Here is a 16,428-nt window from a genome sequence, read left to right as displayed (position 1 = left end):
GAAGGGGTGAACACTTACTTTCCTCACCCCTACACTTCTACATTGTGTTTTTTCTGTCTGGTGCTGTTTTGTTTTTGTTACAAATTTGTATCATGATTGATGGCAACCTGGGCAAATTAACTACCTGCAGCTTAAATTTATTTTTAAAGAAGAATCTAAAGTTTTATTATGGTTTCTCGTGCATTATCTTCATTAAGAATTTGTGATCATGTCTGGATGTGTCAGACTGAAATATCAGCTGTCTGACAAAAGTTGTCCGTATCGAACTTCTGACATCTCTGTGGTTCAGAATTTTGGCCATATTCTGCTTTAAACATTTTATACATCTGACATCAAATCTAAATCTTCAGGCTTGGCAGACCTGTTTGTACGTCATTACTGCTTCACGCTCTACTTAAGCAACATGGCCAGGTGGTTACTGTGTCCTGTCAGTCGTTACCTTTCCTAGCAGTCCCTCAAGAAGCTATATTGCCTGCAGTAATAGAGAATCCTTTAAGGCTACTTGAAAGTGAGTTTCAGGTGAAACCTGGTACCCAGCAATGTAGGATCAGGAACTTGCAAAAGAGGCATCTATATGCAAACACTGTGCCAGAGGTATGGAGGAGGGGCTGCCTGGGAATGAGTTACGTTGGGAAGGTTTGAAGACAAATTTGTTCCTTCTCTTCAGTGACCTTACGCTGATGGGCAGAAAGTGTTAGTTACCTTCTGTTGCTGAATTTCCAGATTAATGCAAGGGTCTCCCCTTGTGTTTAATGGTGCTTGGGACTCTGCCACATTACACAGGAATTAAGTTACTTACTTGAATGTGTATATGTGTGGTCTGCTCTGGGACAGTCCTATGCCCACAGGTTACAGAAATATTGTTGTCATGGACCCCAAACATTACTTTTCCCAGTCTTTGTAGGCTTTTTTTCTCCCCATTCAGAGAGTTCATAGGTGTCACAAAATACAGAAATTAGATTTTCTACTTCTTTAGGTAAGAAGCTTGAGAAATGAAGGGAGAAGCATCATCCTCAATCTTGTGATTTCTCATAATATTTCCATGGAATGTACAATTCATTACGAAAGAATACAGTTCTAGGAGTAGATTTATTTATTGCTGACAATTAGAATGTGCTTGAAAAGAGACTGTATTAATAATCTGATGGAAAAGTCAAAACAAGGAGCTTAACACAATGACATTTGATAAAACAGTGAAACTATTTCTATAGAAAGGGACTTCAATTTTCTAGACAAGAAGACAAAAAAAAACCAACAAACCCCAAACAATTAGAGACTACAGAATTAAGCACTGTGAAAGCAGGAGACTTGATTCTATTGCAGTGTAAGAGGTCACCAACTTTTGTGGTAAGTTCCTTGCTGTTATTACTGTCCCTGTATAGAGGAAGATGTCTTGCCAGGTTAATGCTGAAACAGGAGATTGATTCCAATGCATTATGCAGGTGCTACTGCAATGGTTACAAATCCCTTGACATGTGAAAATTTGTCACAGGAGAAGTCTACTTGCAGCTGTAAGGGCCCAGTCCTGCGAGGTGTGAATTCAAAATAAATTTTTGATCTCTCTCTTGGTGCCAGTGGTGCCAGACTGGAGAAAAAAAAAGAAAGAAAAATCAATTAATTCAGGCTTGCATTGCCATACCGTGAGATTCCCAAGAAGCAGAAGTGCATGATAACGGGGGCACCTACAGTTACTTGACTCCCAGCCTTGGGTTTTGAGAATTACTTAGGGTTTGAGCCTCTGTGCAGACCAGGAAATGAGAAAAGATAGTACTGTCTTCATTTACTCTTAAATAGCCTGGTGGAAATGAGCAGCACTATGTCATGCCTTGTTAGGGCTGGGTACGAGTTTGGATAGTCAACACAAACTGAGAACAGGAAAACTCTCATGTCAAAGGTCAGCACTCTGTCCAGTGCCTGCTTGGTTTGTATCCATTTTGGCAATAATATGATTTTTTCTAATGACTGGGGTTCTTCATTTTGTCCCCTCTTGGCCTAAATTGGTTGTCTTTCTCTGGAATAGTGTTTTCTGTATATTTTTATGGAATATGTCCAAATATTTACAGAGTCGCAGCAAGTCAGGCTGTTTTATAATAAATCCCTAGGAAATACGAGCTGCTCAGCACTGAGTTAATCTTAAAGCAGGAGAGTCCAGAAGAAAAGAAAAAAGTAGTAGAGTATTTTGCTCTTAGGTTTTTTTCTCCTACTTTAAAGGAGAACAGAGCAACTTCTTTTTTGGGCTGAAACAAGGGGAGCTATGGCAGTGTGTTACTTGTTTGCTTTAACTCAGACTTATTTTTGTAGTGCTATGGTACTGTATATAAAAATAGAACCACAAAGCCAAGTTGTAGAAAAAAAAAAAGAGAAACAAAAGAATTTGACATACAGAATCGTAGAATCAACTAGTTTGGAAAAGACTTTGACATGCCCATTTTCTTGCCCATGAAAGAAGAATGCTAGCAAGTTTTAGTTGTTAAACAAGTTCCGACTTAGAAAAGTTAAAACATGATTGAGGAATCATAGTATCTCGATATATATTTGGTAGCATTTTTATTTTCATAAATAGAAAATATGAAAAAGACAATTCAACTATGTTTTTTTTCTGACTGAGGAACCTAGACATGCTGTTGGTCATGGTCAGAGCACTGAGTGAATGTTACAGCTTTCACTTACTGTATCTTGACCTGTTGATTCATCAAAGTCACTAGCAGTACACAGCGGTTCACAGGTTCAGGAAGGGGATTGGCGTATGAGATCTCTAGGGAAACAGCTTTGTTCACTACAACCCGCCGAGGAATCTAAATGGCAAAGACACATTTCTAATCATTCACTGTTTCACACTTTTTTTGGAGTCAGGCTTCAGTCAGACTGCAAGCAGAACGTCTCTCATATTTGAGGCTGAATGAGATATTGGTAGGAGCTCTGAAATTTAACTAACAACTGGTACTCCTTTCTCAGTACTTGAAGCTGGACTTGGGTTAGCTAAGCAGTGCTGTCAAGCTGTATGCAATATTTTGTGCACTAGTTCAGTAAATGGTCTTGACTATGTGGACACGTCTCATTAAACCTGTCTGCTGTTTGGGTTGTTAAGTGGCTTTTTTTTTTTTATTTTTTTATTTTCGCACATCATTGATTAGGGTTAAAGCATTAAAACAATATAAACTGTCCCTAACATAGATTAGAATTAAGGGTTTAAGTCTGTATTTTGTGAGCAGGCAAAGTTGTTCAAAGGCAACACAAGCACTTGCCAATAAGTAGAATACAGATGAAATGAAAACAAATTTTGTGAACATGTGACTGGGAAAGAAAGAAGGTAACAGAGCTGTTCAGAAGAACAGGGAGCAGATTCAGCCAAAGAAATTGCTCACTTGCATGCTTACTTTCTCAATTTAAGCAGGCAGAATTTTAGAGCAACATCTGAAATTGCAGCCTAAAATAATGCATTTATCCCCACATTCTCGTCTTAACATCTGAGCTCCAGAAACACTCTTTAGTTCTTTCTGTCTGTTCAGGGCATCAGAAAGAGAATTGTTTACCTTAATGATAATGTTTGTGTCCTCTAAAATGATTGTCTTCTCCACCAGCAGCTTTACCCCATGCATGTGGATAACTTCACATAAAGCAGTAACTTGGATCCTTTTGTCGGTAGTCAGATATTTTCCATAATAAGAATAAGGGATCTTTAATCGGATATGTTTCCCTGGAATTTGGACATGTATTTAGGAATCATTACGTTCTCAAAGAATGCTAAAGAAAAGATTGTTACTGGGAGGGTGGTGGTGGTCTTGAAATTACTGAAGAGAACAGAATATAAGAGAGCTGAGTCTGTATTTCTTCCATGTGAGACTGGTGGTGTATTTCCCTGTTCTAGTGATCCTTTTCTTAATCCATTTGACCCCTACAGTTTTGAATGGAGGATTTTATCCTGAAACCGGGGAGATCTACTCATCTGCATTTCACTGGATTCCTATCTCTTCATATTTCTTGAAATTAGAGATATAATCATTTTTATCTATTCCATCCTTATAACCTATTTGTTATTTGTATACAATATATATGTTAGCTATAATGTAAATGTAGCCTTCTATATAACATTTCATGAGACCTTCGGTTCCTGATTGAACTAGTTAAAGTTTTCTGAGTAAAAAATGTCTTATGAAATGTGCTCGTAAAAATACTGTTAAGAGATGGAACAAGCAGATGCACTACAAGGTTGATATGGATATTGATGTTTCTTCCTTCTAGTTAACTTCATGTAGCTAAGAGAGCTCTATTGGCTCCTTAGGGACATTAAAAGTTACCTTGTTTAGAACCAAGATCCACAGAAGTGGTTGCCTTCAGGATCTCTGCCACTGCTCTCCTTGTGTACAGGATGGCTGACGCATTCATGTCCACCTTCACGGTCTTGTGGTCAAAAGATAGGTTACTGAGAATTAAGATCAGGGTAATGTCTTTGCCAAATACTGGAGGTTCAGCCAGCTTGAATTTCCCAGAGATCCCAGGGTTTCTAATATTCTCTGAGGGCCTTTCATCTGGAGATTCTCTGTGTCCTTCTGTGATGTTTGGCCCAAATATCTTGGCCAAGGCCTTTTTATAAATTCGTCTTTCCTCAGGAGAACCTGGTCAAAGGAAAGAACCAAGTAAAATTCATACTTCTGTTGCTATTGCTCCTTCTCTGTAGAAAGGCTTTCAGAATGATACATGGTGTCAGCTCTGCATCACACAGAAATATTGCAATACCTAAAAGTTCCCCATGCTTTTATTAGGCCTCTGCTCAGGTTTTTCACAAGAGAATAATAAACATACTGTACTAAGGTGAGTAAGTCACTAAAATAAAATAAATGCATTTGTATTTGTTTAGGATGCAGGATTCCTTTTTCTTTGGTCAGAACATACAGTAATGTGGTGTTACTTTGCTAATCTGATGATGATCAGTCTCTGTATTAAATATGGTTGCACTAAAACCTTGAGGAGTGAAGTATTGAAATATGGCCGCTGATTCTGGACGGCAAATATTAAAAAATGTTAAATATATCTTCCTTCTTTTTTTTTCCATTTTTTTAAGACTGAGCCACAGACATTAAGCAGACTAATATATGAATTCTGTAACCCTGAATTTAAAAAAAAGATGGAAAGACATAAGTACAAGATTTTGAGGGAAGATAAAAATATTCTTGCAAACGTATGGCTATGCAGTTCTTAAACTTTGTTGCATTTTTTTCTGAAGTACAGATGAGTGGCACTTCGTCTTTTGCCATCTCCTAGTATTTTGTTTCCAGAATCCAATAATGTGGAGGCCAAGTCCAGCAGGAGTGCAAACACATAACTGATTGGCAAGGTGATGACTGGAAGTCAGAGCAGGAGCACAAGAGAGCCTAACTTGGTGAATTTATACAGGCAGAAATGGAGATCGGTCGCTTCTTTTGGGAGTGGGATGTAATGGGGTCTTCAGAAGGAAACATGAGGAATTGGAATAGACACATCAACAGTTACTTGCAGAGAAAGACTGAGCATGAGGTTTACTGGGAGGTGGATGTCTAGGACTGGAGTTTAAGGTTTTAGGTTGGTGGCTTGGTTGTTGCCCTGCTTCATCTGCCAGATATGGCAGTAACCTAGTATTTATTGTTCTATAACTTCCCATACTGCACACCTGCGGTTCATGATACACAATGGACTCAGCTTTAAGGCTTTTTGATCTGACAGCTTGAGGGTTTGTCTGCCTTGGGTAGTAAAATGTATTTTATAGCCCTGTTTTGTGTATATATTACATTTTATACTTCTCTGTAAGGGACTAAATTATATTTTGTATTGTGTCTTAATAAGGACACTACTAAATACACAAACCCAGAAATATAATACCCATTGTATTAAGAAAGTTCTCTGAAAACAAGGGCAGGAATATTTTCTGAAGGAAGAGGAGAAATAATCAAACAAAACTGGTTACCCATCCTAGCCTAGCACCAATAATTCAGTAGGAGATACTTGTGATAATTCTTTTACCTTCTGGATATTTGTAACTATAGGTGACATCCACACGGGAGTTGCTGCCCACAGCTTTGGTGCTGATAAACCTGCCAATTATTTCAGTATCACAATAAACTCTTTTCTTAGTTCCATCTTTGTATACAATCCATCTGTTGCAGTCAGCATTCACCTCCGTATACACAAATAATGTGTCATAATCCAAGTCTACATCACCTTCTTTGATGGCTCTCACAGATGCAGGACCACACTGAAATAATCCTAAAACATGGGGGAAAAAAAATAAAAAATTCAAATTTCATTAGTCGTGCTCAGTTTGAAGACAAAATGTTAAGTCATGATGAAAACTTCTCCTGCTACCTTTACTTTGTTCTTGTGGAGTTGCATCCAAAACCTGCCACCCATTGTATGATGTTCCCAGGTCTGGGCGAATGAACCAGCTTTCGTTCCAGACATGATAATCCCTGGAGACAAAGAACAGTGTCTAGAAAGCACAGTACTATAGAGGCCTACAAATTTCCAGTTTGAAAGGAGTAAGGATTTTTTTATTTTAAATTCTCTAAGGTCTGACAGAAGCTGTCTTGTTACAGCGACTCACTGCCGCCTTCAAAGGATAGGTTTACTGGCTGCTTTTGAGGTGTAGACCTCAGGACAGGGAAGGAGAGAATATAGATGTTTGCAGCTTGCTTTGGGAGCAATACGAACTATAAGTGAAAGATTTAAGTTGTGGATATATGGAGCTGTATGAAGACAGGCTGAGAAAGTTGGGGCTGTTCAGCTTGGAGAAGAGAAGGCTGCGTGGAGACCTCAGAGCAGTCTTCCAATATCTGAAGGGCCTACAGGGATGCTGGCGAAGGACTCTTCTTTAGGGACTGTAGTGATACAGCAAGGAGTAACGGGTTAAAACTTAAACAGGGGAAGTTTAGGTTAAATATAAGGAAGAAATTCTTCTCTGTGAGGGTCGTGAGGCACTGGAATGGGTTGCCCAAGGAAGCTGTGAATGCTGCAGCCCTGGCAGTGTTCAAGGCCAGGTTGGATGGAGTCTTGGATGACATGGTTTAGTGGGAGGTGTCCCTGCCCATGGCAGGGGGGTTGCAACTAGATGATCTTGAGGTCCTTTCTAACCCTAACTATCCTATGATTCTATATACTTAGTGATTTGGTTTAGTTACCTTCAAATGTGGGAAATGCTCTGTTTAAACAGAAACTCAAAATAACTATACTGAGTGAGATAAAGTCCAAATAATCTATCTATAGTGGTGATGAGAGGTAGTTATGACAGCAGTAAACCAGTTCAGAGCATGAAAGGTGCACAGCTGCATTATTATGAACAGACCGGTTAGGTGCCAGTAATTAAAAGAGCCTTGGCAATAGGTATATTGTCAATGGAAACATACTTTTAAAGAAAATTGCAATTTTTGGAGATCAGAGATTGCAAAAAATTGGGCTAGTTGTTGGAATTGTTATCTCAAAACCACGAAGAATGTTTTCTTTCCAAATGGGTGTATTAATTTAAAAAAAAAATTTATTCAGGCACCTCTCAGTTGCTTTTGTACTGCTGGTGTTCATATTTGTAAGTCCCTTAAATCCTCTCTCTAATTACTGGTGAGATAAAAAAAAATAATCATATTTACCATGTGGAATCCTTGCTGATATTAAGACTCTTTCCAGAGCTGTCGTAGTACTTATCAATGCTCAGGTTTCTGTCCACATCATGGGCAGAGTTAAAATTTGAAACCAAACGAGTAGGAATCCCCAAGCACCTTAGAACTGAAATATATTAAAAAATAATACAAAAAATAAAACTACAAAAAAAACCCAAACAAACAACTCCCAAGCAACACAAACCACACACACACAGAGCTTTAGTTTAATGATTGCATATATCTGAGAAACAAAGTTAAGTGTCTAGATATTTTGTGATTCTTCAGCATTTGCAGTCTTCAGAGCACTGTTGCTCTTGTAGAATTAATTGCTTTGTAGTGTTGATAAAACCAGAGGTCAGAAATGCCTCCATTTCACCACAGTCCTCTTTTCTTAAAGCTTACCTGTACACATGACACCTGCAAAAACCCAGCACTGGCCATACTGAACAGGCTTGTAGTTGTCCTGACGCCATTTCTGGAGGATTACCACACTACCATCCCATCTGGATGGATTCTCATCTGAGTGGAAACTTCCTTGCCACTTTCCCAGGAGAACTCCATTATCATTATCGTTTCCATTGATCTAAAAATAGGCCAATGGACAGAATGCACAAAATCAATTGTGTGTAATGCACCATATGTAGTTAATTATGTTGTTTAAGGTGTGGGTGACTGGGTTTCGGTGGTAAACTAATGCTTTCTGCTTAAACGTGTAATTCAGATTAAGTTGTCCATTTCTTACCATAGAACTGATTACTCGGCCTACATATTTAGGATCTCCTCTTCGGGATACATCAATGGCTGGGTCCTGACGATAGTACAGGCTCAGATCAAGCATGGTGAGACAGATGTTCAGAAGATGATCTTGAAACTGTGATCAAATATGATAATTTTTTTAAGAAAATATTTTACAAAGAGAATTAGAGGAAATTCTACTGCAGTTCTTGGCCAAAGAAGTGCTAAATGCAGTGTTCAGGGCCAGGTTGGACAGGGCGTTGTGTGACATGGTCTACTGTGAGGTGTCCCTGCCAGTGGCAGGGGGGTCAGAACTAGATGATCTTAGGGTCCTTTCCAACCCAAACCATTCTATGATTCTTCCTTTCTAAGATATTCCAGCCCAAAGGTGAAAGAGACAGTGAGGCACAGTGTGCAATTTGCAGTGTGATACTGGCTAAAGACATAGCTAACTATTTAAAGCCAAAATCTGGCAGGATGCCTCCTGCCGTCAGAAGAAATCACTAAAGTAAAACTAAAACTGCCCAGCTTATTCTCATTGAAGTTATTAGATTCTCTTGAGTTGCATCCGTGGAAACATTCAAGGTCAAGCTGGATGGGGCTTTGAGCAGTATGATCTGGTTGAAGATGTCCCTGCCTATTGCACAGAGGTCAGACTAAATTATCTTTAAAGGTCCTTTCCAACCCAAATCATTCTATGATTCTATGTCAGTGTCTGTTCTAGCCCATTGTTACAGCATTACAAAAATAGTGAGTGTGTTGGAGGCACACAGGTATGTTGTCATTTGTGGTGCTTTGGTCCCAGATGAGGTCCGTGCTTATACCATGAGCTTCAAGCACATGTAGAAGCCAGTCCTAGCTTCAGTGCTGTGTTAAGTCACCACTCACATGAAAGTCCTGTCAGGCACACAGTGAGCAAACCATAAGCAAGGCTGGCCAGGTTTGTTCAGTCTCCATATAGATAGGCATGCCAATTAGAGAGGCAAGTAATGATAAAAGAAAATGCTATTGGAGATGGAATAGGAGCCTAAATGAATTCCTTATGGCTCACCTGCCCATAGTACCATCCTCTTGCTTCAATGTACTTTGCATTACCCACGAAGATTATTCCATTTTCATTTAGGACATATTCTTGTCTCTCGTTTTCATTATCCATGTAGACATCATCACCTGAAACCCAAGTTGGACATGCTTTTACACTTAAAACTGAGAATACTAGCAGCCTTTCAAAAACATTTGAATCTTGATTTAGCAAGGGGGAAAACTGCTATTTGGAAAATGCATTGCTACAGCTCCCTGAACATGTACAGCTCAGTGAAAAGGCCTGCTATTGTATATGGCTGGGGGGAAGAGGGATTCCACATTAAATTAATGTAACTTTTTCCCGAATTCTATTATAGTCTTTGTTATCTAAATATCTCCTATCTGTATGTTGTATTTTTGTGAGGAAGATGAAGAAAAGTCCAGGCTAGTTCACTGGATATATCTGCCTTCTCAGGGTAGTTATAATTAACATAGACATTTGAAAAGAATCACACAGATGACATTTCTCTCTCTTTTCCTGTCATGTTTGTCTTGTTCTAAGATTCCTAAATGAAAATGTCTCCTTGCTTAATCCAAAGTGCTATTGAGAATGTTATTAGGATAGTCTGTTCACCACTCACTTTGATTTTTATTGTTACTCGTTGGTTCCCTAATCTATGGCACAACATGTAGCTGCTATGAAAGCAGATATTTAGGTTTTGATCACTCTTTAGGTAGCAATGCCTACTTAGCTCAGTGTTTCATAATGTTAAAAAATATTTTCTAAAAGCTTCAGGATTTCAGGAAATGCATACTAAAACCAGCTTTTCATGAGTCAATTTTTTTACCTTCCCTTCCTGCAAATATATAGATTGTATAATTTATTTTAAAAATGTCACATTATATAAAGTCTGTTTTTGTGGTGGCTGTCCACACTTTGTTGTTTTTTTTTTTAAATAATGTCATTATTTATTCCCAATCTTTTGAGCCAGCACAGGCCTGGAGAACTGTGTGCAGTTGCAGGTGCTGCATGTCAATGTGTGAATCAGTTGGAAAGAGAAGAGCACTGAGAATGCTCAGCAATCCTGAAAATACTACTTATGAAGAAAATAACTTATAAATTAACTCAATTATTAAGGTAGAAAAAAAGAAGGGGGTGAGGAATGGGGCACGGTAATCAATTCCAGAAATTCTTGTGAAGAGGATGGGGCAGAAAGGGGAGAAAATCTGTTCTTCTTGTCTATCATATGTAGGATGACAAGTTTTATGCTGACATCAAAGCAAAAAAATTTGGTTGGTTAGTAGGAAAAAATTCTTGTGGAAAGGCTAGTGTTTAATTGGAATGAATTGCCAGGGGAGGTACTGGAGCTTCCCTAATGGCTGACCCTTAAGAAGGAATTAAAGATCTGTCAGGAATGACCTAAGTGCTAAATAGAGCATGGATAACTTCGTAAGATCCTTCTAGCCCCATGAGTTTATGATTCTGAGCAATCTAAATGTCCTTCAATAATCACTTGAAGAATATTTTTTTTTCTGAAGTTCATATGCTCTCAATTATAATGTTCTAGAGCCAGTACTTTGAACAAGCTTTTCAGGAGCTGTCAAATATTTCAGTCCTTGCCTGCAGTGTGGTTTCCATCTGAAGTTACATGGAAGTTGCACCACAAGTGATCTTTCAAGGGGTTCTGGGAAGGTTTTTCCCAAAAGACTGTCTATGCAGAGACAGTCTGAGTTTCCTGAGCATAGTTCTATAATTATTTCTATCTTTAAGACAGGCTGAGCTAAGTAGCAGCTTTTTTCATCTTGTCTCTTGACTCATTTGTTAGGGGCCCTTGACGAACATAGAGTCACGGAAGAAAACAGTGGATGATTGTGGTTACATTTCTTTTATAAGCTGTTTAGTCACTTGGTTGTCTAAGAGCTCCTGTAACTCATGGTATATTTTAAGGCTAATCTAAGTTTCTAGACGATTGCATGTTTGCAAAAATTTGTGTTTAGGAATTTGCATTTCCTCTGTATTATGCTAAGGCTGCAGGAAAAAAAAACCCAACCAACCAACCAACCAGCAGCAAGAGATATCCCTTTTCAACCCATGATGAAAGACCTGGGAAATGTCAATCTTCCTCACATTAGCCCTCTATCAGTTCTTACAGTTCAGCTGTTGTCTTTGCAGTTAACATCTGTAAGAACAGTCTTGTTTTGATTTAGGTGCAAGTCAAGGATGTTGCTGAGAAGTTCATTAATTTACAAAAGTCTGTCACCCCTCATCTACAGAAAAGTGATCTGCTCTAGTCCTGAAGTAAGAGTCTCTGATATCACCCCATATAGCACATCTCTCTATGATAAAAGGGAGAGGAGAGGTGCAGCAATAGCTTTTTAAAGTAGTAAAACCAGATCTCTGAACAGATAGCTGAGATTGCTGCCACTGGTGACCCAAAGAGAGGCAGCTTGAGGCAGCAAGCTCACTGTGCAGATATGAAAGCAAATAGGTTAGTTGTGTTCAAGAGCAAGGGCCCTGGTACCTACCTGGGCACCAAGGGTTGAAGAGTAACACAAACTGCCCCAGAAATCTGGAGAAGATCTTGTTCCCTGAGGTTACGTGGAGGATGAGATTGTATCGTCCAATGACAGCATTGGCTGGGCTGGATATTGTAAAGTTCATATAACCAGCCTCACTGGGTCCTTGGACAGCACTCCAGCCACTCGCCCCCACCTCAGAGAGGTTAAATACAGCCTTTGTACGATGAGATTCTGAGGGGGATGGTCCTGCCAGAAATAAGGGGTAATTGGTTTCCATTCCATTGTGCAGTTTCAATATTAATGAGCACATTAGCCAGAGGAAAGCATTAAAAATACATCAGGAAAAATTGTATCTCTAAATGGAATAAGTGGAGAAGTACAAGGGGTAAAGATTACAGTTCTGTGAGAATATGGATCAAGCTAGGGGAGTATTACCTATTTCAGTGACAAATGCTAGGCTCTCTCCGTTCTGCTTTGGTCTGTTGAAGTACAGAGTAATAGTGAAGGCTTGTCCTCGCCTCACAGTCAACTCAGTGTTGGCATATCTGTCAGTGTGGTGTGCGCTTGCATTTACTGATGGCTGCCAGCTGATATGTGTTGGTGTCAGATCTATAAAACAAAAGAAGAGATGAAGATTCTTCCAAGTCACTTTTATTAATGCTACTATCGTAAATGCAGTGAGGTTGGAAGGAGAGGGGACAGAATGGGGGGACATGACCACCACCATTTTAAAAGGAATTTAAAAGAAAACAGTAACAACAAAACAAAACAAAACAAAAAAGTGGGATAGAAAGGCTGAATTAAGGCCTATGGCACCATGCACTTTTATGGTAGGGATCCTCAAACAAGTTCTAAGTCTGTCTCATACCATATAGCATTGCAGTGAAATACTACATCAGATCTGAAACAATATTGCTGCATATTAAACTACAATTTATACATAATCTTTGAGGAAGAAGTCAAAGTAACATTTAACTTATGGGAAAAAAAAGTGCCATAATTAAATTCAAGGAAGAATCATTTTTTTCCTTTGTAGTCTAAGACACGCAAAGAAGTAATGTGAGCAAGCATTGATGGACTGAAAAAAAGAATCTTTAACATGACGCACTTGGGAGAAGAATGAACTGCAGTAGGCTGCTGCTTTCCCTGCAAAGCAACATTTTAAAAATTGATTTCAAAATGTTTGTTTCATCATTAAACAAGAGAGAACTCTGCTTGGCAATTGCGCGGTTCAATAGTCATCTTCATTTTCAACTTTAAAAAGCAGATACACTGTTATTACCACTTTTCTTTGGTAGAGTTTTAGTGCATCTTTGAATTCCCATCTGTTGACTCCATGCTCACAGCTCCATTTGGATGGAGCTAATTTTGTTAATACAAAGCATAACCCATCTCTGAAATACCATTTAACAAATAAAGGGTTTAGATGGAGTTCTGCATGGTGCCTTCTGAAGTAATGGGAATTTCTTTTCTCTCCTTCCCCCCCCCCCCCAATATCCTCTGCTTAGCTCAAAAATTATTCTCTAACAGGTCTTACTATTATAAGAACAATAGAACATTGAAAATTAAGCACAAGAACAAATAACATTATGAAATATCCTTCAGATAAGAGATCTGAGCAGATACCTACAGGGCATGTATCTTTTGGAAACAGTCCTGAATAAAGTACCTGCTGAAGGGAAGCAGATGACATGCAGAACTCACCTGCCATTCCCTTAGCTTATGAGAATTGCATACAACTTCTACTTTGTTCTTCAAGGATGTCCAAGTCACGTTAATCATAAAAAAACCCAAAAGACCAACAACCAGCAATCTTTTTGTGCTGTCAGCTGAAATTTGAGAGAAGGGAGAGGTACTTAGTTGTTATTAATACCTGTAGACTTGTCAAATGAATTAACTAGTTCCTATAATATATGTATGCCTAATGCCAATGTTCCTACTCAATGTGGGTGTAATTATGGGAGGAGATACCAAATTATTTACTCATAGGAAATGCGTTCTCATTAATTCCAAGACAAGAAGAACTTCCTACAAAGGATAATAGGTGTGCCATGAATAAGTTATCTTTAAGGATGAGGAAATGGGGAGTGTGGTGGGACATAAAAGCCATACGAAGGAAAAAGGAACATTTCCTGATTACTTAACTTCCAGATTGCTTAATGTCACTTCTGGTTTTGCTAAGCAGCTGTGAGTTGGTTTTAGAAGGTTTTTTTGGGTCTCAAATTATCTCCAACTGCCTCCTGCTTTATGTGAAATTATAAACTCTCAACAGAAACAAATGTCTGTTTACCTGTTACGCTGGTCAGCTCCATACTACTCTTTCGGCAGAAGTTTTATTTCAAAAAGAACCCCCAAACTATTAACCATGAGTAGTTTTTAATCAGTACAAACTCTAAGCCTGTCTAGCTTCACAACTGTGAACATATTTCTGTACCCTTGCTTAAGATACAGATAATAAAGTAGCATTGTTGTGACAAGGAATATTTAGCTGTTTAAGATCATGCAGCTGCACTGATCATTTTTTAGCACTCAGTAAAGACTTAAATAAGTCTGAATTTCAAGTTTGAAAGAAAAAACAACTAAACAAAACCCCCACAAACTGGAAGAGCAGCAGCCATTCAGCTCCAACAGCTGTTTCTAAGGTTGATTTAAAAAGAAACAAAAAAAACAAAAATCTTCTTGCGCCTTTTTGAGGAGCACTCTTTGATACCACAAAGAATAGGAGAGTACTTATTCATGCTAGCCCTAGCCTGAAAAACAAAACCAAAACCAAACTAAAACCACTTTTTCACACTTGGTGTCTCCACTTACATTATAATTCAGAGGTTCTTCCTCCTCTTGGAAATTTCTGGGATGTTCAGGCTGTCAAAGCTTGTTCCAGACTCTGCCTCAAATGGATTTGATTGCTGTTCAGAGCTACTTTAGTTGGTCTTTTTCTCTTTTCCTTAATTCATATTCCTTGGAAACCATAAGAGCCACAAGCCTCTGATGTTACCTGAACTTCACACACAGCCCTAGTGACAAACCGCATCGACCAGTTCTTAAGTTCATGTGCTCAGTACTTACAGTGATTGCTTCAGATGTTACACATTGCTCCCACTGGAATATGACGATTTCTTTTCTTCTTCCTTGCTACTCACATAAGTAATTAAATCTCCAAACACTTTTTCTGTCTTAGCTGCAATCACCACCTTTACCTCTGTGTGACACACCCACAGCGGTGCTCACCAAGCCACCAGAACCTCTCTCTTGGACTGGCCTACATCCCAAACTGGCACCTGCCAGTCCACACCTTCACCACAGTAAAGCATCAGCAGCTGCTTTTGTAATCCCTTTGGAATGCAGTGGTCATGGTTCCTAAGTGACTAATGACTTAACACTGTCGCAGATGTTTTTCCTAGCTCAGTTCCACCCACCTATCATCCAAAATGGTTCAAAGTGTTTTATTCCTCCTTTTTCCCTTGACATTACAGTGCAGCTTGCTAACTTTCAGAGAAAAATATACTCTTTTATTCCATTCATCTCCTGAATAATTTTTGTCTATTGTTCAAGTATTGCACTACCATATCCTCAGGGTAACAAGGCACTTGCATTGTTACTACTCTTTACTAGAAAGAGATTGGTATAACTTCCACAAATGTTGTGGAGTCCCTTCTGGGAGTATGTCCAAGTAGGCACACAAAAAGTCTATAGTCAGTCTGAACTGGGGCTGCTTAAGTAATAGTGAGGAGTCCCTCTGGCATGTCACAGGTACTTTGTGCCATGTGGTAGAGTTGGGGGCAAATGCTGCCTCCAGGCACTTTTTAAGATCTTATTGGCTTTCTGGTCCAGCAGTCCAAAGTGCAATAGAGCATTAGCTTGACTTTCCATTCAGTTCATCTACAGAGATCATTTTCAGTCAGAGATTGACTTAAGTGGTGTACAATTATTGGCCATAAACCAAGTCACTCGCTGGGCTGCACCTAGTTCACTTGTTCTTGGAACCCAGCTTTTGGCCTTAAATGCTGTCCTCCCATAAAGGGTTTAAGTGAGCTTTACTAAACGTGAATTCTGAAAGATGACTTCCTGATGCACAAGCTATGGTGAAGAATTTCTAATTCTTCTCAAGTTAAAATTTAAGATTACCCTCCCTTTGATTCCCAAAGAAGACTTTCAGCAAGTGCAAAATAGCAGTGTGCAAAATACCATGTGTGTTGAGCCAAGCCATTATCTCCGTGTTTGTCAAATGGCTCTCAAATTGGGCACCACCCAGATTCTTTTTGAACATTTCCTACGCTTCATTTGGTTACTGTAATTTACCAAAAAAAGGAAAAATTTCCTTTTTTTCCAGGAATGTATCCTGGCTGCCTTCTAGTATCACGGTTGCAGTAAGGTGAAACAGTGCTTTGAAAGTCCACTGTATATGGCTTTGAATGTGTAAAAATGAGTTTACGAATGTTTCTGCAGATACAAGAAAATTATTTCCAAAGAAAAACAGACAAATGTCAAACTAACAGTCTCTGAATAGAAGGTAAGATGCTCTTCT

General features: G+C 38.9%; 1 protein-coding gene across 3 annotated transcripts; it reads right to left on the bottom strand.

The window, feature by feature from the left end:
* Window positions 1-826: 826 nt before the first annotated feature.
* On the bottom strand, window positions 827-16,331 carry LOC134166262 (protein-glutamine gamma-glutamyltransferase 6-like). 3 transcript variants are annotated; one of them, XM_062623764.1, is made up of 14 exons: window positions 14,715-16,331; window positions 13,608-13,732; window positions 12,339-12,512; window positions 11,910-12,149; window positions 9,412-9,530; window positions 8,368-8,496; window positions 8,028-8,208; window positions 7,614-7,749; window positions 6,340-6,443; window positions 5,998-6,240; window positions 4,299-4,616; window positions 3,534-3,697; window positions 2,671-2,795; window positions 829-1,585 (listed from the first exon to the last, which is right to left on the bottom strand). In XM_062623764.1, exons 2-14 carry the CDS (start codon window positions 13,612-13,614, stop codon window positions 1,435-1,437), a joined length of 2,091 nt encoding a protein of 696 aa, XP_062479748.1. In that variant the 5' UTR covers window positions 13,615-13,732; window positions 14,715-16,331; the 3' UTR covers window positions 829-1,434. The 3 variants fall into 3 exon arrangements, with proteins under 3 accessions (XP_062479747.1, XP_062479748.1, XP_062479749.1); XM_062623765.1 differs by lacking the exon at window positions 14,715-16,331 and adding an exon at window positions 13,887-14,547; XM_062623763.1 differs by lacking the exons at window positions 13,608-13,732; window positions 14,715-16,331 and having other exon boundaries at window positions 827-1,585; window positions 12,339-12,621.
* Between the last annotated feature and the right edge of the window lie 97 nt (window positions 16,332-16,428).

This window comes from Pezoporus occidentalis, unplaced genomic scaffold (genome assembly GCF_034315485.1).
Source record: "Pezoporus occidentalis ecotype Australia unplaced genomic scaffold, CSIRO_AGI_Poc_V1 ctg259, whole genome shotgun sequence".
Classification (NCBI taxonomy): domain Eukaryota; kingdom Metazoa; phylum Chordata; class Aves; order Psittaciformes; family Psittacidae; genus Pezoporus; species Pezoporus occidentalis.
This window is presented reverse-complemented; position numbering and strand designations above follow the sequence as displayed.

Coding starts and splice junctions, on each gene's coding strand:
- LOC134166262 (XM_062623763.1), bottom strand. CDS start 12,618: ATGTCCCCCCATTCTGTCCCCTCTCCTTCCAACCTCACTGCATTTACG. Junction 8,209..8,367: donor GCCGAGTAATCAGTTCTATG/GTAAGAAATGGA, acceptor GCCTATTTTTAG/ATCAATGGAAACGATAATGA. Junction 2,796..3,533: donor ACACAAACATTATCATTAAG/GTAAACAATTCT, acceptor TTTGCCATTTAG/ATTCCTCGGCGGGTTGTAGT.